The sequence below is a fragment of the Xenopus tropicalis genome, chromosome 4 (genome assembly GCF_000004195.4).
Source record: "Xenopus tropicalis strain Nigerian chromosome 4, UCB_Xtro_10.0, whole genome shotgun sequence".
NCBI classification, from domain to species: Eukaryota; Metazoa; Chordata; class Amphibia; order Anura; family Pipidae; genus Xenopus; species Xenopus tropicalis.
Window position 1 is genome coordinate 21,889,655 of NC_030680.2, and position 26,695 is coordinate 21,916,349.

Genomic DNA, 26,695 nt, shown 5'->3' on the forward strand with positions numbered 1-26,695 from the left:
ACAATATGGTTTTGCTAACCACATACAGTCCCTGATCCAAAAACTGCAACAGCTGTCTTAACAATAGATCAAGTGCTTGGCCTACTAACCTATTTTATATGTGAGTCATGTAAGACCGATTTACACATCTAAATGGGTTCTCTGAAAGTTGTAGAAATCAATGGAAAAGGTTCTATCACCTTCTCTTATGGTTTCCTGGAATCGTTGCATGTTTTCTGTGGTCCCACACAGGTAAATTCCATCTTGCTCAGTTTTTATGCTTTCCCAGAATTTAATATATTTTGATGCATTCCCCTGATGAAAGTAAAACCAGAGCCTTACTGCACCATCTAGTCTTTTAATAGCACACACATTCTTTTGCAAAAAAAGTGAAAAGTGAAAGTACCAATAAAACCTCAGTTTTGAAGTTATCAGCATGAAGGAATGGGAGCGGTACTGTGGGATACTCTATCAAAGCAAGCATGTGTTTTGTGCAAGTAGAAGAGTATAACTCACTTGCAGAGACAAGCGCAGGACACTGCAATAAACACCATTAAACAAAAACACTTGCTAAAATGAAAGAACGCTGCCATACCTGTCAGGACACACCGTGCAGCCCAACCTTTCATCAGCGGTCCCATAATCTGACAAGATTACAAGTATAGGATGCCCGAAGGCCAAAAGATCAAATTAAAACAGCGGGCATAGGCGCCGCCAGTTGGGGGACCGCATCAATGAGCCAATGCAGTCCTCGATCCGACAAAAAAATCAGACCTGCCCAACTGAGATCGAATTGGTCTAAAGGACCAATATCGGCAGCTGAAATCAGCCCATGTATGGGCACCTTTAGAATATCTGGATCATCAAGCACATTTTCAGGCTTTCAGTGTGTCTATTTGGAAACCCTGAACTAGAGCCTATGGTTCAGCCATCTGGGAAACAGGCACATTTATGCCTGTTTAAAGCTATCACCCCCCCCCCCCAATAAAGTCTAGTCTCCTAAAAAACAATGCAGCAGTTATAATTAACGAATAACACAATTCTTGAAAAATGATACCATTTTATTACAGCACAAAAGGAGAAATGCCCTTAGGGCTATTACAAAACTGCCACAAATTATTTACAGTCTGTAGACAAAACAACAAAAACAGCCTTCTGGAAAATGGTATTTCTTATGGTGATGTTATCTCCTCAGGTCATAAGTATGCTTTATAAATAAGTATAAATATTTAGCCTTTGTTGGTCGACCATGAGAAAGGGTGTGTGTGGAGAAGACTCCGCATATAAAAGGTGATTAGTGCAACACCCTTAGTGCACTGATTCATTGATTTAATATCACCACCTTCTACCTGCCAGCATGTATAGCAAAAAAAGATATATGTCATTATCTTAGGGGCTGATTTAGCAAAGGTCAAGACAAGAAATGTAGTTAGAGCTCAGCCTTTTTTCCGCCATTTGGGATCTTTTTCAAACTAACAAGACCCATTCAAACCAACAGGCATGGCAGCAACTGAACGGAAAGGTTTCTATATCTCGACATGCCTCAGAACTTCTTGAAAGATTATTCTAAAGTGTTTTCACAAAGTACAGGTATAGGACCCATTATCCAGAATGCTCGGGACTAAGGGTATTCCAGATAAGGGGTCTTTCCGTAATTTGGATCTCCATACCATGAGTCTACTAAAACAACATAATAAAACATGAATTAAACCAAATAGGATTGTTTTGCCTCCAATAAGGATTAATTATATCTTAGTTGGGATCAATTACAAGGTACTGTTTTATTATTACAGAGAAAAGGGAATCATTTAACCATTAAATAAACCCAATAGGACAGTTCTGCCCCCAATAAGGGGTAATTATATCTTAGTTGTGATCAAGTACAGGTACTGTTTTATTATTACAGAGAAAAGGGAATCATTTAACCCATTAATAAACCCAATAGGGCTGTTCTGCCCCCAATAAGGGGTAATTATATCTTAGTTGGGATCAAGTACAGGTACTGTTTTATTATTACAGAGAAAAGGGAATCATTTAACCATTAAATAAACCCAATAGGGCTGTTCTGCCCCCAATAAGGGGTAATTATATCTTAGTTGGGATCAAGTACAGGTACTGTTTTATTACAACAGAAATAAAGGAAATCAGTTTTAAAATTCTGAATTACTTGATTAAAATGGAGTCTATGGGAGACGGGTTTCCGTAATTTGGAGCTTTCTGGATAAAGGGTTTCTGGATAAGGGATCCCATACCTGTACAAATCAAACATAACATATTAGACGAATAGAGTAAAAACTTTTGATAAATCTGCCCCTATAGACAGTGCAGAATACTGGCAGCCATTTTAACCATGATCCATCTTTGTACAAATGTTTTACACAAAAATACTTTGCAATTTAAATGACCTTCAATTATAAATTTAGATAAAATTTAGTGTTGAAAGCTGTTCCTCCCTTTTCAAATGTTAACATCATAAAAGCTTAACTCCTCACAGAGCAGGTATTTCTATTTACTCTTAAATATGATTCAAAAATATAAATGAAAAAAAAAAAATAAACAGGTTAGAATGGTCATAATTAATTCATGCAGAAAGAATTAACAGAATAAAAAAATTATATACACATAACATGCAATTTCATATTTCCTAAATTTAATTAAGGAATAAATATTCCAAAAAATGCTTGAAAATATATAGAAACAAAATCACAATACTGTTATGGAAGCTGTATTAAGCTAGCAATTTCCCTTTTACCATTAAAAAAAATTCTTTATCATTTTCAAAACCTCACAAAATTAGGCCTAATTCCAGGCAGTTTCACTCTGACCGGGGAGTTTATGTTCCTAATCAAATGGTTTCTTATTGCTTCAATGTGAATTTAGAACCATGTAGAGAAACACCTAGTTCAAACAGAAAAACAACAAAAATTACCTCTTTGGATTACCCAGCAGAGAATAAATAAGAAAATGTGTGAAATGAAGCCACGCAATATGCCACCTATTTGGAGTCACTGCACGGCTCAAAAGTGGGGAGAGTAGACAAACTAACCCCATAAACAGTGATCATTAAAAGAAAAATATAGCCCCCAATTGTTACAAGCTCATTCAAGTTGGGCTATCCAAACTGCCAAAAAAAAAAAAAAACATACATATTTTTACCCAAACAAATCTAATTACGCAGACCATGATAATCTGTCTATGATCTTTATGATCAGTTTCCTATTCTAGAAATCACAGATTATCATGGTATCACAGGCTCTTAGTGTCGTGCAACCACTCCATCACCTTGTTCTATCGTGAAGAGATTCTGGAACTCTGCTTTCTAGAGAATCTGTGCACCACCCACTATGGAAGGCACACATGAATGGGTGGAGAATAAATTAGGACACTCAGGGCATAGATACTTGTCATCTGCTTTTCAAGAAGAGTTTATGGTTGAAAGAAATCAGTATTTTCCCTACTATGATTTCACACAGCCCTAGCAACGCACTTTTCCAATTGACTTCTGCATTGTTGTCCAGCTGATAACTCCCTTTCCAACAATTTAAAATCAAAGCACAAAAAGACCAGGGCACATTGTCATTGAACAACCCCTCCTCCAATAACATACACTCGTATCTGCAGATGCACCACTTTAAGAAACAAACATGGTGTATTTTTATACAGAGGCTGGTATTGATCACTTTCCCATAGTCCTAGGTGGTGCCTTGGCCTTGCAGCCAAAATGGCATCCCCATATTCTGAAGAAAAGTACCCTAGGGTGATTTTTTTTAAAACAGTGACCCAGCACCAGGATATAAGGTTAGTAACTGCATTTACAGGGGAGAACATACACACACTATTGCTGCTAAGTGTACTACAGCAGGTAAAGGAATGGATGATATTTTCCAAGTTCGAACAATTTGTGGAACCATCGAACAAACAGTTTTCAAGAAATCTCTTGGTCAATTCTGTCTCTGGCTTTCTTGAAAAAAAAAATTAGAATTGATTTGCTTATATATGATTTCTGCCAATAGCACTTGCCCATCTAATATCTGCAATACTTAAATGCCCCCTACAGTGCAAATAGCTTTAAAGGACTGAGAGCTACACGTTTCTGGCTTGGCACAGGAAACAAACCTGTAATACCTGCCTATAATACAAGTTCATCAAAGTTCAAGTTGATGTTGGTTATAGAAAGATGCAAAATCTCTTGTAATGTGCGGTTTGAAATACTGTTTCTGTAGTTTGACTTTAGGTGATTTAACTCTGAAAATGCCCTCTCACATATGTAGGTACTGCCAAACATAGAAGTCATTTTGAGTGCCAAATCCCTAAGGTTACGGTATTTTTCCTTAGGAAGAAGTCTGAAAAAGGGCACTCCTAGTTCTTCCCTCGTAGCAAAGAACAGGTCTGCCTGTAGGTCGCACAATTCCATGTGATACTCCATCCTTTCACTTATTATATCTGTCGTAAGTGGATTATTATACAGTTTGAAGCAAGAATTGATTTTGCTGAAATCCTGGAATCTTAGATTGAAATTTTCAATCAGGACTTCTATTTTTTCCACAAACTTGCTAAAGTCTAAAAAAATATTGCATTCTTCATACTCCCTGTAGAGTTCGTTACAAGACTCAAAGTACGTTAAGTCGTTGCTTATCAGGTTGAGTTTCAGCAGCATGAGTTTGTTGCTAAACACGGAAACGTGAGTGTACAGCTGTGTGATAAGTTGGTCCTTGGCTTCAATATTTTTCTTCAGGGAATGTAAATAGTGTGTGAGGTCTGTTAAGAACGCAAGAGAACTGAGAAAGTCCTCATTGCATAGACTTTCTGTCAAGATAGGGTCGTAATTTGTGTCCTTCAAAAACAGATAAATCTCCTTTCGCAGGCTAAAAAATCTAAACAGACATTGTCCAGCGCTTGACCAATAAGCATTTTTGTGCGAATCAAAGTCACCATAAGCTGCACTGAGTTCATCCAGGAATGTCTTGAACTTCTTTTTTGTTACGGCTGTTATAAAACCTCTCTTTTCTAGAATAAAATTTGAAATCTTTACGACAACCTCCATAACATCCGACATCTTGAGTAAAGTCCCGATCAACATCTCTTCGTGCATGATGCAGTGCAACACCACGCAGTCTGCACCTTCTTTCCTTAACAATGCAGAAAGACCAAGGCTTTTTGCAGTCATTGATTTGGAACCATTAGTCATAACACTTGTACATTTATCAAACCCCCCATATTCCAAGAGGGAACTTTTAGCCTCATTTAGAAGGTCTTCTTCCTTTGCCGTCTTGGGTAACGAAACGCATTTTAAAATATCTTCAGAAATATTAAAGCCATCATCGATGGCACGAATAAAAATAACCAAAAGATCTGTTCCACAGGAATCCGTGGTCTCGTCTAAAGCGAGGGAAAAATAGCAGCAATTTTTTAGAATTGCATGCAGTTTTTGAGTGATCTGCTGATGCATGGCAGAAACGCGCCGGGCAACGGTTTGGGGCTGAAGGGAAATTGAATCAAATTTTGCTGCCATTTCTTCATTTCCAAAAACTCTGGCCATTTTAACGGCACATTCCTTAACAACATCTACACTGTCAAATGCTTGTTTTCTTTTAACAATTTCCTCACAGATTATAAAGGATGCTTTCAGTGCGGCAGTATCGGTTGCAGTTTCTATGCTTGTTACAGTCTCCTGCTTATTCAGTTTACTCCTTAATTCATTCAGTATAGCCATTCTATGGTCTCCAGTATACTGGGAATATGTTTTTTCGTGTAGAGAAATATAATGTCTCTTTACATTGTATTCTTTGCAGACTGCCAGAATCTGAGAACACAATAAACATAGTGGTTTCCCATTGCATTTAACAAAAAAATAATCCAACTCCCAACGTTCTTTAAAAGAACGATTTTCGCTGTCCACCTTTCGATGCTTTGGCGCGCTCATTTCTTCTAATTGGGACCATACAAGGGAAGATGGTAACTCTGTCAAAATAAAAATATATAGAATTAAAAATAAATGTAAGAGTGTTAACGTTATTGTTCTGCAAACATTGGACATATCCCAATTTTTTTCAGGTTCCTTAAGGGCACTGGCACACTGCACAACTGCTAGCATTTTTTCACCTGCAAGGTGGGAAGGAGGCAAAACACTTGGAATTTCCCTTTCACTACACTTCAATTAATATTATCTGGACCTGGTCAGTGCAATCGCGATGACTGGACTACACAAGTGATTTCCAGTCACTCTATACTATCGCCTGTCTGAACCCTCACTCCCTAATATATATTGCATTCACTGAGAAAGGATTCAGACAATTTCCATGCTGAAATGAATCATTCCAGTGTAGAAAAATAAAGCGAAACCCTAAAGTTTATGATCTGTAACGATCATTACAGTCCAGTAAGATTTAGCAACACTTGATAAATCAGCCCCTAAGTGTTTTCTTTCAGCATAATGCAATGATGAGCAGTTTCCATGGCAGTGAAACACTCATGATGGTAGATCTTCGCTAAAAGCAGCCCCATATATTGAGCCTCTGCATTAGAGTCGTCATCATCAAGACTAAAACACAGGTCTACTTCTGCCAGTCTTGGGATGTATGTCTTATTTGTTAGAAATCCCAAGACTGGTAGAAGTAGACTTGTGTTTTTTCTTGATTATCTCCACGAAAATAAATGCGAGCTACAGTCTGTTTCAGATACAAGCATCTGGAAATTTGTTACGCGTATAAACGTTCTTCACAGAATATATCCTATTTATACCCTTCCAAAATAACTGCATTCAAAACACATGTGCAACGTGTCCTTTATATAAAAAGAGAAAAAAATTAGGCTATGAAAATTTTTCTTTCACACTAACAAAAAATTGAATAGACATCTTGCCATATGGGCCTAAAAGGGACAGTATACCCCCTTGTTCAATGCAAGTTCAATGAATAGGGCTCGTGCTGAAAACACCTTTTGCCAATTGTAAAATCTACAGCTTTCTTATTTCTTGAGCTGAACAGTACATTACACTGTTGCACGTGAATTTGCAGTGTGCAACACCTACAAATGTAATGGGGAGTAGTTTAAGGCTTCATTCTATGTAACGGAATGCAGTAGAACTCAAAAGAACCTTAAAATATCCATATGTACTTATACCATACTGGTTTGTGTAGCATCCATCTAAAGCTGGCCATACACGCACCGATACTATCGTACGAAACGAGGTTTCGTACGATAGTATCGGTGCGTGTATGGCCAGCTTTAGATGCCATACACCGTGCGTGTATGGCATGTCGGCGAGTCGACCGATATCGCAGGAAGCTGCTGATATCGGACGACTCGCCGATTGGCCAGGTTAGAAAATCGGCAGAAGGAGGTAGAAATCCTTTTGTTTCTACCTCCTTATCTGCTGTTTCAGCCCTGACTGTGTGTGGCGGATCTGACGATGTTTCGTTCGACCGATGGTCGCATGAAACATCGTCAGATCGCCACATGTATGGCCAGCTTAAGGATGTTCATGCAAGAGCCAACAAAACCTACAAACTCCAGACTGAGTCGGCAGCTTATTGGTCCGTGTAGTCTGCCCGAAAACTGAAAATACATCTATCAGACTCCACATTGGGTGAGGACAGCATCAACATGTTGATACAACCCTTTTCCAATAGGTAAGTAAGTAAGTAGAGTTTTATTTTCATCCCAACAATATACTTACAAGTACAGTGGGACGAAATATTGTCCTCTTGAATCGAAAAAAGGTGCAATACATAACTATAATTACTATAATAATAAAAAAATTAAATTAAAAAAAAAAAATCACAGAACTGTGCAACACAAAATCAGTGCAGTGGTAAGGTAAAATGACTAAATGAATAAGCAGTACAGTACAAAATAGTGCAATATTGTAATTATTGGAGAGGGTAAAGCAGCATTATAAACATTGTGTTTTTTCTACTTCCTTTCAATTTTGCAATCCAATAAATGTGCAAGTTTATGCAAAAATGTGATAATATTCAAATAATTATGACTGTAAACGTACACACTTATAACTAGATTAAATAAAAGAAAAGTGTTATATACAATATTATATAGTGTTATCCATGTGCTGAGCCAGATCAGGTCCATGTAAAACTGGCCATACACGTGGCGATCTGACGATGTTTCATGCGACCATCGGTCGAACGAAACATCGTCAGATCCGCCACACACCATTCAGGGCTGAATCGGCAGGTAAGGAGGTAGAAACAATAGGATTTCTACCTCCTTCTGCCGATTCAGCGCTGAACGGAGAATTTTGGTCAGGCGCCTTCTATGGCGCCTGATCAAAATTTTCAAACTGGTCCGATCGGCGAGTCGACCGATATCAGCAGCTTCCTGCGATATCGGTCGACTCGCCGACATACCATACACGCACCGAATATCGTACGAAACGAGGTTTCGTACGATATTATCGGTGCGTGTATGGCCACCTTTAGGATGGACCTGATCTGGTTCAGCACATGGGTAGCCAATGGCAGCAAACTGGGCATCCGATAATATTATAATCTTCATTTTTTTGTGCTTTTCAAATTGTAATTGTAATTATTTGACTTTTTGTTTAGCAGCTCTCCACTTTGGAACTCCAGCAGGTTGCTAGGGTTCAGTTTACCGTAGCAACCAGGGTGTGAAACAGCGACTGGAGGATAAATAGGAGGTAAGAAATAAAGTGTAACAGTAATATGGTACTCTCAGTGCAATAGGTTTTTTAGCTGCCGAAGTCAGTGAACCCAACCTGAAAGCTGTTCATAAACTAAAAGAAATAAAGGGCAATTGGATAATATACTATCTATCTATATACATATATATAATATAACATTCCATTAACTGTGTGCTTGCTGTGGCTGTACTACAACTCCATGAGTTTCCCATTTCGAGTTTTGCCTCCTAATCTATAAACAGACTAGGACACCCAACATACCTCAGAACCTGTGCCGTAAGGGATGCTGGGAGTTGTAGTCTAGTGACAGCTGAGGTCACATGTGGAGGCAAGCTGGGCTGCTCTTCCTTGCATGTATACAAGCATGCGTCTCTGACTGTAGGCAAAAGTATATGGCTAAACAGAGCTAAAGATTTTATAAACAAATAAGGAATAGTTTACACAGAGACAGATACCTTAGACTCCATATATGTATGAATACCCCAGGTGTGGCCCCCTCAGACCGCCAATTTGAGCCCCCCTGCAGCCTGTAGCTCTATAAAACCAACAGTACCGGCGGAACAATGTAAATAATCCCCACAGGAAAACACAGAGCAGCGTCCAGGCTCCGGAGCGGGAAGCTTCTGCGCATGCGCTTAGACCGTCGCGTCACCGCATAATCAGCCAATGGGATACAGAAGCCAAGAACAGGAAGTTCCCTGCACCGCAGGGCTATTGGGGCATGGGGTCCTCCGATGCTGTGGGTGGCGCTGTGAGCTTACTGCTACCACTGTTTGCCCTCAGTTTCAGTGACAGGTTGCGAGTAGGACACGGCAGAGATGGCAAGGAAGGTGATGTGAGTATTGAATGGCAGTGCTCGTATGTGTGTTCCCTTCGCTGTGAGCCTCAGTTGGTGTTGTTTTAAAGCTACCAGCCCTTCACTCTTCAAGATACAAATATATACGGGCTAAAAAGCATGCTGGGACTTGCAGTTCAGGGGTCCTAGGGTCCCAAGCTTAAGAGAAAGGGCTCTAGAATCTTCTGTCTGCAGGGTGTGTGGGGGATTCTGGGAGATGTAGTTCTACATCCGCCTCAGAGTATAAATTCTGGTTGGTGGCCTATGATCACATCACCATGTGTGCAGTGCCATGTGTTGCCTAGAGTAATGTAAACATCACTACCAAGAAGCAATAATGGAGCCTTTCACCACAAAAGGAACAGTAAACCCATAAAATGAAAGTGTATAAAAGTAATTAAAATATCACGTACTGTTGCTCTGCACTGGTAAAAGTTGTGTATTTGCTTCAGAAGGCTACTATAGTTTATATAAATACCCCGCTGTGTAGCCCCGGGGGCAGCCATTCCTGCACTGGTACAGCTGGGGTGTTTGCTACAGAAACCCTACTATAGTTTATATAAATACCCTGCTGTGTAGTATGGGGGCAGCCATTCCTGCACTGGTACAGCTGGGGTGTTTGCTACAGAAACCCTACTATAGTTTATATAAATACCCCGCTGTGTAGCCCCGGGGGCAGCCATTCCTGCACTGGTACAGCTGGGGTGTTTGCTACAGAAACCCTACTATAGTTTATATAAATACCCTGCTGTGTAGTATGGGGGCAGCCATTCCTGCACTGGTACAGCTGGGGTGTTTGCTACACAAACCCTACTATAGTTTATATAAATACCCCGCTGTGTAGCCCCGGGGGCAGCCATTCCTGCACTGGTACAGCTGGGGTGTTTGCTACAGAAACCCTACTATAGTTTATATAAATACCCCGCTGTGTAGCCCCGGGGGCAGCCATTCCTGCACCGGTACAGCTGGGGTGTTTGCTACAGAAACCCTACTATAGTTTAAATAAATACCCCGCTGTGTAGCCCCGGGAGCAGCCGTTCCTGCACTGGTACAGCTGGGGTGTTTGCTACAGAAACCCTACTATAGTTTATATAAATACCCCGCTGTGTAGCCATGGGGGCAGCCATTCCTGCACTGGTACAGCTGGGGTGTTTGCTACAGAAACTCTACTAAAGTTTATATAAATACCCCGCTCTGTAGCCCCGGGGGCAGCCATTCCTGCACTGGTACAGCTGGGGTGTTTGCTACAGAAACTCTACTATAGTTTATATAAATACCCCGCTGTGTAGCCCCGGGGGCAGCCTTTCCTGCACTGGTACAGCTGGGGTGTTTGCTACAGGAACCCTACTATAGTTTATATAAATACCCCGCTGTGTAGCCCCGGGGGCAGCCATTCCTGCACTGGTACAGCTGGGGTGTTTGCTACAGAAACCCTACTATAGTTTATTTAATAAGCTGCTGTGTAGCCCCGGGGGCAGCCATTCAATGGAGAAAAGGCACAGGCACATAGCAGATAACAGATAGAACACTATTATATTCTACAGAGCTTATCTGTTATCTGCTATGTAACCTGTGCCTTTTTTCCAGCTTGAATGGCTGCCCCCATGGCTACACAGCAGCTTATTATATAAACTATAGTAGTGTTCCTGTAGAAAACACACCAGTTTTACCAGTGCAGGGCAACAGTACGTTATATTTTAATTACTTTAAAGCTCTTTCAATTTTTGGTGTTACTGTTCCTTTAAAAGCCTTATTAAATGTTTTTTTTTTCCCCCTCAGATATCCACTGTACCAGCTGGGTAACCCGCAGCTCCGCGTGTTTCGAACCAACTTTCAGATGACTTTAGTGAGGCCTGGCAGAGAGCAGCCACCAGACACCGCGCAGTTCCGAATCCCTCTGGAGTGAGTTTAACACTATCTAACTAAAGCCTAACCAAAGAAATAGGGTAGATATGTTATAATTATGTTTTAGGCTTCTGTACCAGTCCAAGGTAACCCCGGCCCTTTAGCAGGGCAGATCTGAGCCCCCAAAGATGCCCCCAGTAGCCCCCCATCTTCTTTTCTGCTGATTCACTGCATATGCTCTGTGCTGCTGTCACTCACCTGAGCTTAGGGACCCACTCACAATATACTGTATACATAGAATATAAATGTCATAATATAAGACTGAGTAGAAAATAATACAGATTATTTCTGCATGGCAACTCTGAAACGAGTGCAGTTAGCATCAAAAATTAATATCCAGCCCTGTAGCATCACCCTCTATGACTCTACATTTTTCTGCTTGATAATTTGCCACCACTCCTAAGCTTAGCATCTTAGCAGCTGCTCAGAGCACACTGAGCATGTGCAGTGTCGCAGACACTTCTAATAGAATCCAAGATGGTGACCCCCTGTGACAACTTTGACATATTGGATCATTTCTGCTATAGAGATGTTGAACCTTTAGGGGTGGTTCAATAACTTCAGCATATAAAATAGGGCATTGCCAATTTGTAAGGACCCCCATGAATCTCAATCGAAAAAGAAATATGCAGCCCCACAAAAAAACAAAAGTTTTATATAATTATATGAAAAATGAAGCCCATTTGTACTGTTGCTAACAATAGTCCACCTGTACCATACTAAAAGTGAAATTAAAGGGGAACTTTCGTTCAGTTTTGTAATGTATCCTTATCAGTACATAAGGACATAGACATCTACCTCCCTTTGTTATTATGGTCAAACATTGGCCAATCAAACTGGCAGCTGATCAGGCATAGTAAATTATATCCGCACACATGGACAACCAACTAACATTGTCTCACAATCCTGTGCAAATACAATGTTTGGATTCTTTTATGCTGTTAATGTTTTTTTTTCTTATCCCAGGATGACCAAAGCAGATGTGCAGAATTACCTCCAGAGTATTTACAGTGTGCCTGTAGCTACTGTACGCACCCGCATTCAGTACGGTAAGGCATTGAGCTTTAGGGCCATTGATTTAACAACAAGTTACTTTATTTACTATTTCTTTGTCTCGTTAGAAGGGAAGAAGCAAATATGATATACTAGGACTGATTTACTTTACCCTAGGGAGAAGCTGCTAGAGCACTAAAGGTGGCCTTACACACACCGATATTATTGTACAAACCAAATTTTGTATGATAATTGGTGCATGTACAGTGGGAGGTGTGGTGACTGATATTGGAAAAAGCCTTGGTTATTGGTCGCCTCATCGAGCTGCAGGACTGCAAATGTTAATGTTAAATTGTTAGATAGGGGTAAGAATTCACCTGCATATCTAACGATTCAGCTCAGCATGGACAACAATCTTTCTTGCGGCCAATAGTCATGGGAAAGACCGTAATTGTAACGTGTATGGCCACCTTAAGGGCTCTGGTACACGGGGAGATTAGTCGCCCGCGGCAAAACTCCCTGCTCGCGGGCGACTAATCTCCCCAAGTTGCCTTCCCCCTGCCATCCCAACGGCGAACATGTAAGTCGCCGGCGGGATGGCAGACGCGGCGGGGCGATTTTGGGAAATCGCCGAAAAAGCCTCGCGAGTCTTTTTCGGCGATTTGCGCGAAATCGCGCCGCCGCGTCTGCCATCCCGCCGGCGACTTACATGTTCGCCGGTGGGATGGCAGGGGGAAGGCAACTCGGGGAGATTAGTCGCCCGCGAGCAGGGAGTTTTGCCGCGGGCGACTAATCTCCCCGTGTACCAGAGCCCTAAGTGTGTGCCCCTTTGTGCTCACTTGCACCCCTGGGTGAACTTGTAATTCTGAATAACACACAAGTTAGGGGGCGGGTGGGGGGATGCCTGTTTGCCAACTACCCCCCCACCCCTATTAGATCAAGCTCTACCAAACGTAGGCAGGACTTGATCCAAGGGGCATACCGCAGGTCTTTGATCTTCAAAAAGGAGCACAGAGGTCTGTGGCTACACATACAATGCAGGAAGTCTTAGTTTTGCATTCCAAACAAGTTCTGCATCCCTCAGGTAAATTGTTGTTCATTTTTTTTTAACACCAATCTATCACACGTACCAACAAGGAATATGGGAATTATAGTAAGATGGGCAAAAGTTAGCTCCAGTTCACAGTCACAGCGAAGAATATTTTTCCTATCAATATTCTTCAATATTCTGATGAAACCTAACTAATGAAAGCTCCCTGCTGCCTGTTTGGTATGGGTTATTCAGCCTTGGGTGTTGCAAGTCTGTATTTTTAATTCAAATGTATAAAACATGCCTATATCTCCTGTCATCTAGGTAGCAACAGGAAAAGGAACCATTTGAATCAGCGAGTCAAGCGCCCAGATTACAAGGTGGCATACGTGCAGCTGGTAAGTACTATGCTAATGCCTCCCACCATCAGTTTGCACTTGATGCCCTGCGATTGGTAACATTTATTTTCTTTACTTTTTCTAAACCGTCGTTGCTAATTAACCATAAATGAATTTACCATCATTAGAAATAGAACACATAAATAGTGCTTCTTTATTCTTCTTAGAATTCAGGCACACATGTATTTCATACAATTTCCATAAAATCCATAAGATTGGCTGTGCTTCTTTTGCCCTTAATAATGATTTATTTGTCTGACTACACTCTGATCCGATTGACAACACCTCATTAGCTCCTCCTCCTGAATGCTTCCAGCTATTTATTATTTTTAAAAGAGAACACCCAAACACAACTTAAGCTTTGTGAAAAGTAAACATAATTTTAAGCAACTTTCAAATATACATCTGTTAAAAAATATGAAGCATTTTTTTTTTAAATGTAATAATATGGTTTGGAAAAGTTCCCTAAACCCTGCCCCCTGTTCTCCTGCTGATCTGGCCAACTACTTTGACACTCAGATAAAATGTAATAGTAGTCAACTTTCCTCAGCCTGCATCCTCCCAATCCCACAATTCCCTGCACACATGATGTCCATAGGCAAAGGAACATTACAGTGTGATGTGTTGTGGGTTATGTAGTTCCTGCATGCTCTCTGTAAGCTGTGGAGAAATTGTTACAAATGTTTTAGTCCCTCCTCCCCTGCCAGGATTTCAAATGATACAGAAAGAGAAGAAAGATAATTTTGCAGCTGGATTTCAGCTTATAAAAATGGTATTTATTCATACTTTTTGAAGGAACAGATTAGTGATCGGTATGTTAGGGGTTCCTGTGTTGTGTTAGGCTCTATAACAAATTTTGTTTTCGGAAGCCAGAGTTCCCCTTAATGGTTTGCCTATACTTGTAGCATCATTTTTTCCTTGGTGCTATAACAGCACTGACAAGGCAGTTGACTGCATGGAATACCTTCACTAAAGAAGTGAAAATTTGGACACCTTTGCCATATATAAAGCAGATAGCACCAACATACTCCACGTGGCTGTACAACAGAAGGGTATATACATCAAACATACAAAATATAAACAGTACCGATGGATACAGGAGGCAAAGAGGCCCTGATTGCCAGAGCTTTCAATTAAATGCCATTTATCTCCTAAAGGGCTGCAATGGAGCAGTGCTAGATATAGAAAAAGTTCTTGATTTCTAAAATTTAGTTATGTTTCCTTTATGCAGTGTTGCTGTGATACTTAACCATGGGTGGCACCTTGTTGTTCTAGGGAAGAATGACCATTAGCTACCCTGAGGTGCTCTTGGGAGTAAGCAGCAGATCCTGTTCTATCTCATTGCTGTCTGACTTTATAAATATACCTGGTTATTTGTAAAGGTATCCATACACGTCAAGATTCGCTCGCTTGGCGAGGTCGCCAAGTGAGCGGATCTTTACCTGATATCCCCACCAACAGGTGGGTGATATCGGGGAACATGTAGGCTAATTCAGTCGTTTGGCCAGATATCGGTCAGGCATGCCCCTCGCTCCTGCCCCTACACGGGCCGATAAGCTGCCGAATCGTTCCAAGGGACAGTTATCGGCAGCTACAATCGGCCCGTGTATGGGCACCTTAAGATGTAACAATATGTTAGAAGGCCAGATTATATTAAAGGGGTGGTTCACCTTTTAATATGAACAGGTATGGGATCCCTTATCCGGAAACCCATTATCCATAAAGTTCTGAATTATGGCCATCTCCCATAGACTCCATTATAAGAAAATCATTTTTAAAACTGATTTTTCTCTGTAATAATAAAACAGTACCTTGTACTTGATCCCAACTAAGATATAATTACCCCTTATTGGGGGCAGAACAGCCCTATTGGGTTTATTTAATGGTTAAATGATTCCCTTTTCTCTGTAATAATAAAACAGTACCTGTACTTGATCCCAACTAAGATATAATTACCCCTTATTGGGGGCAGAACAGCCCTATTGGGTTTATTTAATGGTTAAATGATTCCCTTTTCTCTGTAATAATAAAACAGTACCTGTACTTGAACCCAACTAAGATATAATTAATACTTAATGGAGGCAAAACAATCCTATTGGGTTTATTTAATATTTATATGATTTTTAGCAGGCTTAAGTTATGGAGATCCAAATTACGGAAAGATCCCTTATCCGGAAAACCCCAGGTCCTGAGCATTCTGGATAACAGGTCCCATACCTGTAATAGAATGTCCTATTCCTAGCATTTTTCAATTGGTTTTCATTATGTATTTGTTAAAGTTTTTGTATTATTTGCCTTCCTTTTCAGCTTTTATATGGGGGTCACTGACCCCTGGCTGTTAAAAAAAAAACAAAAAAAAAAAAAACTTTGCTCTGTGAGCTTACACACACTTATATTTTTATACTTCTTATATTTCTTTTTCAGCCCCCCTCCTATTCATATTCCGGTCTCCATTCAAACCACTGTCTGGTTGCTAAGGTATACACGACCCTAGCAACCAGATAGCTGCTGAATAAAAAGCTTTATAACTGAAAAAAGCATAAATAATAAAACATGAAAACCAATTGCAAATTGTCTCAGAATATCATTGTCTCAATCATAGTAAAGTTAATTTAAGGGTGAACAACCCCTTTAAATACTGTCATTCAGAGGCGTGTGGGGAGCTGTTGGACAGGCTAAAGCCAAAAAAATCCATAGGAAGTTTACAGCCTATAGGCAAATTATGTTGTCTGTGGATGAGCGGCTAGTACAATCTTCTGTGTTAATCAGACCATGCCATTCAGTAATAGAGATGGGCTTCTCATATAAGGACTGTTGTACTAATATGTATATATATTAGGCTACATTGGCAGAAGAAATAGTGACTGTAAACCCTTTGTATAGGGATCCACTATTTTGGGATTTGGCTGAACCCTGAATCCTTTGTGATTCGGATTGAAGATTCGGCCGAATACCAAACCTAATCTGAATCCTCGGTATAGAAGGTGTAAAAAGAACCTCAAAAAAATTTCAGCATTTGTTGTTTTTGTGACAAAAAGTCACATAATTTTAAGAATTCGGTTTGGCCAGGACCATGGATTCAGCTGAATCCAAATCCTGCTGAAAAAGGCAGAATCTTGGCCAAATACCGAACTGAATCCTGGATTTGTGCATCCCTGCCTATGTATATATGGCACTTTTATTTTTTACTGCACATATATGGTTGCAGTATCCGTGCTAATGATATTGTGCCCCTAGGTAGCTGCAGTCTAGCACACACTCGGGGAGAAATGCATTCCAGGAATGAAAAACATTGCAACAAACTGGCCTCTGTGAATGTCCACAAAACTGTCACAGTGAGGCGCTGTCGCATACTATGTGGCCGGGCCCGGCATTATTACTTCCATGTAACTTGCAGGCATATTCGGTGTTGGGCAGGGAATTTCTTGGCAACGTCTCATCCCTGGCATACTGAACTTTTACGTCAGGACACTTCTCCTTTTGTTTGCTTTCCTCACAGTTTACAAGTATTATTTATCCTTGGCCTAGTGCTGTTTACATCTAGCATTAAACTTTTCCTGTTCCAGTTTGTATTGCATCTGCACTAAGCACGCTACAACTGTCTTTGTTTATCTTACATTCTAGTGCTTCTCAATAGGCCGGTATAGAAAAGAATTGGAATATTCTGGCAGGACCTAGCAAAGCTGCAGATGGGCCGACGTTTGTGACAGATCCTGAGCCACAATGTTTGCTGCTTTTTGTTGTTTTCCTCCGCTGTGCAGCAGTTTAGTGCAGTTAGCTTCTGTATAAAGAGGCTTTGGTAGCAGCTTTGTAGTGTTCTTAAGGGAGAGTCCACTTAACCTGCAATATTTGTATGATGTAGTCTGTTATTCTGAAGCAATCTCCAGTATGTCTTCATTGTTCCCGAGCCTGAACCTTTTTGCTCTGCATCTCCAACAGCTTGGACTGTAAACTGTTATCTGGTTGCTAAGTTCCACTTTCCCTAGCTACTGGTCAGAGATTTGAATTTAAGGTTTAAAGAGGAAACAAAAAGAAACCTGAATGACAAGGTCAGAAGTTAAAACCCCAACTGCATCAGTATATCTGTGTTTGCATCATACTAAAAGTTAATTCTCTGGCGAACTTTCCCTTTAAAGATGTATCTGGTGAGTTAGAGATTAACACTAAAGGTGAGAGCTAAGGCCTCAGCTGCACAGCCTTTTGATTTGTGGTGTCCTCTTGTAACAGTATGTCATGTACTGTATATTTTTTGAACTGGTGCCCAGCAAGTCTTATCCACTGTTCTTAAGCCGGCCATACACGCACCAATACTATCGGACAAAACCTTGTTTCGTATGATATTCGGGGGCGTGTATGGCGGCTCGAAAAGGCAACCCGATTTCGCAAAAGGCTGGCGATATCGTTGTCTTGTCGATTTGGCAGGTTAAAAGATTTTGATCGGGTGCCCGAGCAAAATATACGTTCAGGGCTGAATCCGCAGGTGAAGGTAGAATTTCCATTGTTTCTATCTCCGTATCTGACGATTCAGTGAAGGGTGGGAACAAACTTTTGTGCAACCACAAAATCGTTATTGCTACGTGTATGGCCACCTTTATTTCAAGTGGTGATGACATAGGCCCAAGGTGGGCCTAATAAAGGAGGCAGTCGGTACAGTGGAGGGTACCACAGCAGCACTATTACATCTGAGCCCATGGTTTGCTATTGTGGGACTGTAAGTTTATCGGCACAGGGGTATTCTCCACCACTGCCCTCAGGAGTGACCTAGTGCCCTTCTCTGCCTTTTATGGCTTTAAATACGCACATGCAATGGTGGCAGGACAATCCTTTGACCACTCCCTGTGCTTTCAGTATTGCACTTTTCATTCCTTTATGTCAGGAGCACTAACAGGTAGACGTGGCCATTTTGACTGCTCCTTGTGCCATAGATCTAAAACCATCTCTTAGTAGCTCTTAGAGTGCCCTTATGGGCTGCATATTGAAACCTTGGGAAGCTGTTTCTTTAACACAGTACGTATGCTTCCCCTTCTATAATACAGTCTTCATGTAAATGCTCCATAACTTGCGTTCTAAAAGTGCCCCCGGCGTCCCGCAGTTGTATGAAGAATCTTTTCCATGTGCCAAGTCACGGTTCTCCACTTGATAAAAGGCCGTAACATTGTTTAGTTAAATCATTTCCCTTCCGCAATCCTTAGGCCACATTAATAAGTCTTAAAAGAACTGTATTTTACACTGCTTCAAATAGCAGGCACCTTGGGTTTATTAAGGGTTTGGTATACGTAATTATATAGTGCTGACATTAATGGGACAAAAAAGAAAGGGGTTTTGTAATGATTTTAAAAAAACATTGCGCTTGCAATTGAACGAAGGCTTGATGTCTATATTACCTCTTGATGAAGGGAATGTTCAACCACTCACATCAGTCCCTGCCCTGTAGAACTTACAGTGTAATTTCCCTATCACTGACGCACAAATGTACACTTACGTGTAAATGCCTGCTGATTCGTTGCTATAGGTAACTAGACCTGTAGCAACCTTGCATATTTATTATATAACCCCATTAGACTGTGGGGGGGAAAAACCTACACAAATGGGGTAACAGCAAATACCTGCCTGAACTGAAACCAACCCTCTCCCTGCCATGTTACATTCACACTTTGTGTGTGTGGGGGTGGGGGGGGTGGGTTGTCACATCTTGGTTGATCTTTTCCTAAGATCATGAGAAGTGATACAATTTGGCACATATGGAGATCATTTTAAATTGGGCATTTTTTGTTTTCCTAAGGCGTTTGGTTACAGCTGACCTTATTTTTACAATTGCTGTTCAAGTTGGTGGGGGTGAAGGTTTTTCTGACCGTGATTTGTCACTAATTTCTATAGAAATTAGAAGTCGCTGTAGAGTGTATAAAGCCAAGGGATCAAAGGCCAAGTGCTTATTTTCCAAGATCCATGGCTCTTGTGTCTGGGTAAATATATACGTATATATTTATTTAAAGTTTATGCACAAGGGATGGAAGGGTGCGCTGTTAGAGTATATAAATCATTGATCCCCAACCAGTGGCTTGTGAACAATATTGTTACTCACCAACCACTTAGATGTTGCTCCCAGTGGCCACAAAGCAGATGCTTATGTTTGAATTCCTGGCTTGGAGGTGAGTATTGGTTGCATAAAAACCAAGGGTACTGCCAAACAGAACCTCCTATAAGCTGCTAGTCCACACAAGGGCTACCAAATAGCCAATTACAGCCGTTATTTGGCACTACCATAAAGTTTTTCATGTTTGTGCTGCTTCCTAACTCTTTTTTTATATTTGAATGTGGCTTACGGGTAAAAAATAGTTTGGGGACCCCTGATATAAATGAAAGAAGCCAGAGAAGGAACAAGGTTAGAACAATCACCACTACATCCATACCTCTTATAAGATTTGCTCAGTGCCCATTAGGGAGAGTCAGCACCCTCACACAAGTCTCATAAATAGAAATTAATGGCACAACAGAGCTGGTGCAAGAGGGGGGACGCCTGTTAGTTTACTACATAAAACTGCAACCTTTTGGGGGCATATCTGACAATGTAGCATGCCAAAGAAGGAACGCCAGAGTGGCCAAGACATGTTGATGTTGAGGGCAGGGAGGGCTAAGTCAGGCCCCTGACTCTCTATAGAAGTGTTTACTGGAAAGCTATAGTGCACATTGTTAGGGTCCCCACCATGCTGGCTCTGCTCTCTCAAAACATGCATGTTTTTCTTTAAAAATTGGGTGGAACTCCAGCTCTATTCTTCTTCCACCCACCATAATGTTGTTTATCCCACAAAAAATGTACTTTTGTGATGGTCTCTGTCCCCCTGCTGTTTTGCACTCATCATAACCACCCGCAGAGGTGACCTCCACTCTAAAAACTGGCACTTCTGGCTTTAGCCCTTGGGCTGTTTTTCTCCAAACCCCTCTACCCTCTGAGCAACTTGACAGCAGCTCTTGCACTTCACAGCCTGGAAGTCAAATGATTTGCAACTCCAATTTTCTTGGCTTTGAAAGTGAGAATTAGGTTGTAAATTGATCTGTGTTTACCACTGACACGACTCCTGGATTGAGTTAAAGACTGTCCTGAGTCAGCTGAGTGCTTCCTGTGCTGCGTCAGGGTACTGATGTTTCCTAATCGTTTCAGTGCATTTATTTGCCTCCTCATTAGCTCCTTGCCTGCAGTCTGACACTTCTTTTCCTTTAACCCCTGCTACTCGATTTCAGTCGATTTCAGTATTCAAATTTTAAGAAAGTACCCAAAAATGATGGCAACCATTATCCCTCATTGACTACCCAACTATTCCATTAGGTTATACTCCATCATTCTTGCATTCAGGACATAAAACTGGGAAATACCACCTCCTTTGAAAAGAAAAGTATGAAATATTACTGCATTAAGGTAGCCATACACAGTTGGAAGTTTATTGGCCTGTGTATAGGGCCCTCAGATGGGCCTACCTGAACAATATGTGGCAGAAAATCAGCCAGATGTTTATTGGGCAGGCGTTGGGACAAGAAGCACACCGGTGTGTTGATGTGGTCCTCATCACGTTGGCCTGAGACCGAACTATGGGATTAATCCATTATCGTCTATCTGGAAAAGATCCGCTTGTTTGGCGACCTCGATCTTCCAGTGTATGGCCACCTTTAGAGGGGAAACACCATTGATTGAAGCCTAGAAAAATTTTAATGGGGCATAGAAACCCTCAAAAACAACTTTTAAAAAAGATGTCAGGAAGAAAATACCACATTATTTCTATAACTATAATGAACAAAGCATTACATACCACAAGCATATAAAATGCAACCCCAATGTACTGCTAAATGTAGACATATGGCAACCATCTGAATTCAAGGCAGACCTCTTTTGTTAATGTATAATCACAAGAAAAACACAGTATACGAAAGTGACGATGACACTTTGAAAGCATAATACACAAGTAGTCTGCGGTTCTCGCTGCAATAAACCAAACAACAATATGTTTTCGCTCTCCTTTATTGCTTGCATCAGCGTGAGTGCTACCATGTTATTCATCTACTCCCATTGCTGGTAACTGTTAAGACAATGTTTCGATTTATTGCTGATTTGCGGGAAGGCTCCTGGTGGTTGACGCTCTTGCAAAGTATGATGGTGCAGGCTATGCTCAGCACAGACCACAGGTCAACTCTTGGAAAGGAGACCTCCATTGTTGCTCAGAATACATGGCTTGTATTGCTTCTCTCTGACTGTCCCTGTGCAACTTGGCCATCTGACAGACCACAGGTCACAGCTTGAAAATGGGACCCCAAATGTCGCTCAGAAGACTTTGCCTGTATTGTTTCTATTTCAGTGTCTCTGCTTATCTTCCTCATCTTGCACAAACCACATCAGTTGTTGGAAAGGGGTCCCCCAATGTGACATAATAAGTGGCCTCCACTGTCGCCCAGAAGATGTTTCCTGTATTGTGCAGACATTAATTTCCCTTCAAGTGTCTCTGCCAGAACTTGCTCATTTGGCTTAACCTGGCTCAAGAGATATAATGACTCTGAACCCCAGTTCTGGTAAAATTGAAACAGTGATACAATCCAGACAAGTGTGTATTACTAAAATGATCATATCTAAATCTACCGCCATAAGTATTAAGGTCAATTCATGCTGCAGATTCTGCCCTTTCAGTCCCTGTATCTGCCCATGTATGAGCGTACTTGATTGCTATCTGTCCAAAAATTGGGTAGATATCAATTGGGCAAGTTTTAAAAATTCCATTGGACAAGGAGGATGTTAGAACATTTATGCAGTCCTCATTCAAAAAGTCTTTGTGGGCCCCAATGGATGATCAGATTATTGGCCCTAAGGCCAACAATAAGATCTGCCCAATTTGGGCAGCATGTACGTGGCCAAAATGGGCCATGGCTCTGCTCATTTAATGAAATCTGGCTATGTTTGTCCTCCATTATAATACAATAAAAAGAGAAACTTCATTGCATTCCATTGTGAGTTGTATTTAAAAAAAAAACACCATTTTTTGAAGGTATTGTTTTCAAAATGAATAAGAAATACCCAAAAAGCTTTATGTCATGGAGCTGTATTGTTCACCCCCTTGAGATCTGCTTGTAGATCATGTGATACATTGAGGGGTCTCTATAATTAGGCTAACACTGTCTATTAACAGTATCTCATCAAATGAGAATCTTTTAAGGTGGCCACACACGTGGCGATGTTTCGCACGAAATATCGTCAGATCCGCCACACACAGTCAGGGCTGAAACAGCAGATAAGGAGGTAGAAACAATAGGATTTCTACCTCCTTCTGCCGATTCAGCCCTGACGGCAGATTTTGGTCAGGCACCTTCTATGGCGCCCGATCAAAATCTTTTAACCTGGCCGATCGGCGAGTCGACCGATATCAGCAGCTTCCTGCGATATCGGTCGACTAGCCGACATGCCATACACGCAGGTTTCATACGATAGTATCGGTGCGTGTATGGCCAGATTTAGGGTGAAGACACACTGAGCTACTAGTAGCAGCTACTTGTTGTGACTACTAAAATACACAATGCTGATCATTTACTGATAGCTGTCGCTATGTGTGTTTTAGCAGAGGCAACTCTCAGGCTATTTTCTGGTGTTTAGTAGCTGTGAAAAAATAGCTGCTACTAGCAGCTCCGTGTGTCTTCTTCAGCCTTGGCTTTGAGGTTTCAGATTTTTCCTGTGCAGAAGCACAATGTCAATATTCCCTAATTGTAAAGTATGAGTAAGATAAAGAACTAGCAATACCTATGCAAAACCAACAAAGTCCCGCAATAAGGACCTTGGGGACATGCAGTCGGGCTTACTTCATGGAATATTTTCTCATGTTAGTCAGTTAGTTTGCAAGGCCTGAGAAAAAGGCATTTTGTCATTGTCCTTTGGGGTTACAGGTCTGGAGTATGGAAATTCTCCAGCTTTCACACTGTAAAAAAACCTACCCTGTAGTTCACTTTCCCACAAGTCCCCCAATGTCCAAGGAAAATTTTCCAGGCCATCAAGAAACTATTTGATGAGCCATCAGATACATCTAGGAAATGAGCCACAGGAGAGCTTTCTGTATATACATACACATTTTATACATATAACTGTACTGGAAATTTCCACTAGGCTACTAATCAGTGACAAGTTAATAATCTGGCTGACATGTAAAAAGTGTTGTTTTTCTCTTTCCCAAACTCTTGAGTAAACTAGTAACTTCCCCAGGCCTGTGTATGTGCACATTGCTGTTTTATTGATGGCAGGGCCAAGGGCAAAACTGCCAGCTGTGTCTGGCTGTCAGTGGCTGCTGGGAGTTGTAATTCAAGTGCAGCTGAAAGACTGCAGTTTGGGCATCAATGAAAAATGCTATGCCGCCATCTTAACTCTTACAAAATGGGTGCACTGCTTGTTATATTTGATGTGGGAGCACCATTCTATCAAGCACCAAGACTACCTATACAACACATTATGGGCGATATCTAAGGGTGAGCAGACAGCGCTCCAAACAATTTTCCAAAATGTTCTTTGAAAGCCAGTACAAGTTGATTGGCTGTGGGATTATCTTTAAGAAAATGTTCTTTTTGGTCCTATTTAAAGGCATTTATATATATTAATTTATAGTTCAGGTTTGTATTGAAACATTGGGGAACCCAACAATCTGACACTTCCTTCTCTCTCTCTGTTTAGGGCCAAGGGCAGACTTTCCAGTTCCCTGACCTGTTCCCTCAGAAGGACAAGACTCCAGAGTCAGGTACTTTTGAGGAGGTGGAGGAGGAATTTATGGAGAACGAGAAGCAGAGACAGAAAAATGATCCACGTCGGGGGGGACTGAACGACTGGTTTGGACTTTAGACTTTTGGATTCAAATCAGATGCTCACAATTTGGGGGATTTACATGGCCAGACGCTTCCCTGACCCGACCAGGCCAAGATGAACATGCAGCCTGTTGGACTTCTCCGTCCGGTACAATCTATGCACAGACTGGCCTCCCCATGGATCTGCAGAAGATTACTCCTTAACCAATGTAGAACATTTATGGGTTGACAGTGGACTTTATAAACATATGAAATATCAATTGAATTGTTAAAGTCCAAGTGGAAGGGTGGAGAGGAGACCAGCATTGTCTGTTGGCCTTTAGCAGCAAAACAAAGAGGCATGTACACAGATAGCAGTGGAAATAACATACCGTAAGGCAAAATCTACACAACAAACACCAGGGACATTATTGCATATGTGCCACACTCGCCACCATTCCCATTATCTACACAGGAATATCCCTAACACCGTTCCGCTTGTTTTTCCACTGGAGGAAGGCAAAAATTCAGAATAAATGCATTTATTTCTTTTGTTTTCTTTATAATGAGGGGTGTTTCATTTTTTTTTAACATGTAACTACTGTATAAACTACAGCAAAGAAGCCTCCACAAGCTTTAATTTATGGGCCACTTTCTCTTTATATTCAGCTATCCATAAAGGCTTCTTCCTGGCGTTAGTGCATCTCTTCCTTTCTCCTGTGTGCCGTTACATGCCCATACAATGATTTTGGTTATTGGGGTGTCTAACAAATTGCACCCCCCTGTGCGCGTACCAGTGCCCACAACTGAACTCCTATTATGAGTGATTTCTAACTACCAGTTTTTACTTACAAATAGTATATGGACACAAAAATTTATGTAATACAGCCCAGTTCTTATCAACTTTATATATGCGGCTTTCATTTTTATATAGAATTTAAAATAATTCTGCCTCTTTTCAACCTGCAACTAAAACTGGTTTTTAGGTCAATGCCCAGACTGGCAATCTGTGGGTTCTGGCAAATCCCAGAGGGGCTGCTGTAAGATGCCATAGACAGTCACTATTTATTGGGCTGGTGGGGGCTGTTTGGGCCTCTGTGTACTTATTAAGAATCTCAGTCTGTACCTGCTTCATCCAATAATGGATCAGTTGTAAGACTTTATTGGTATTATTATTTCTTTATTGCTTATACAGGTATGGGACCTGTAATCCAGAATGCTCAAGACCTGGGGTTTTCCGGATAAATGGTCTTTCCGTAATTGATTTGTCTACTAAAAAATAATCTATACATTAATTAAACCCAATAGAATAATTTTACTTCCAATAAGAATTAATTGTATCTTAGCTAGGATCAAGTACAAGGTACTGTTTTATTATTATTATTATTATTATTACAGAGAAAAAGGACATTTTTTGAAAAAAAAACTTTGAAAAAAATTACTTGATTATAATGGAGTCTATGGGAGATAGACCTTCCTTCCTTAATTGTAACTTAGCTAGGATCAAGTGCAAGGTACTGTTTTTTTATTATTATTATTATTATTATTATTACAATTACAGAGAAAAAGGAAATTTTTTGAAAGAAAAACTTGAAAAAAAATTACTTGATTATAATGGAGTCTATGGGAGATAGACCTTCCTTCCTTAATTGTAACTTAGCTAGGATCAAGTGCAAGGTACTGTTTTATTATTATTATTATTATTATTATTATTATTATTACAATTACAGATAAAAAGGACATTTTTTGAAAGAAAAACTTGAAAAAAAATTACTTGATTATAATGGAGTCTAGGGGAGATAGACCTTCCTGTCATTCGGATAATGGGTTTTCCGAATAACATTGTAACTTTCCAGCTGCTGCCTGGTTGTTAGAGCAATTAAGCCTTAGCAACCAAAAAAACAGGCAGCAGCTGGAAAGTTACAATGAACTGAGGAGTTGATTACAAATACAGGTATGGGATCTGTTATTCGGAAAACCCATTATCCAGAAAGCTCCGAATAACAGGAAGGTCTATCTCCCATAGACTGTACTTTAATCAAGTAATTTTTTTTTTTCCGAAAAATGTCCTTTTTCTCTCTAATAATAATAATAATAAA

The 26,695-nt window shown here is 40.6% G+C and overlaps 2 protein-coding genes across 4 annotated transcripts; one reads left to right on the forward strand and one right to left on the reverse strand.

Annotated features, from left to right (window-relative positions):
- Nucleotides 1–2,743: 2,743 nt before the first annotated feature.
- Nucleotides 2,744–9,281, reverse strand: LOC101734469 (general transcription factor II-I repeat domain-containing protein 2). Of its 3 annotated transcripts, none has more exons than XM_018093301.2 (2): nt 7,658–7,701; nt 2,744–5,940 (listed from the first exon to the last, which is right to left on the reverse strand). In XM_018093301.2, exon 2 carries the CDS (start codon nt 5,900–5,902, stop codon nt 4,109–4,111), a length of 1,794 nt encoding a protein of 597 aa, XP_017948790.1. In that variant the 5' UTR covers nt 5,903–5,940; nt 7,658–7,701; the 3' UTR covers nt 2,744–4,108. The 3 variants fall into 3 exon arrangements, with proteins under 3 accessions (XP_017948790.1, XP_012817654.1, XP_004913527.1); XM_012962200.3 differs by lacking the exon at nt 7,658–7,701 and adding an exon at nt 9,192–9,281 and having other exon boundaries at nt 2,870–5,940; XM_004913470.4 differs by lacking the exon at nt 7,658–7,701 and adding an exon at nt 9,094–9,262 and having other exon boundaries at nt 2,870–5,940.
- Nucleotides 9,282–9,409: 128 nt separating this feature from the next.
- Nucleotides 9,410–25,289, forward strand: mrpl23 (mitochondrial ribosomal protein L23). The gene is made up of 5 exons (NM_001114207.1): nt 9,410–9,473; nt 11,253–11,375; nt 12,345–12,427; nt 13,726–13,799; nt 24,490–25,289. Exons 1-5 carry the CDS (start codon nt 9,457–9,459, stop codon nt 24,652–24,654), a joined length of 462 nt encoding a protein of 153 aa, NP_001107679.1. The 5' UTR covers nt 9,410–9,456; the 3' UTR covers nt 24,655–25,289.
- The last annotated feature ends 1,406 nt before the right edge of the window (nt 25,290–26,695 follow it).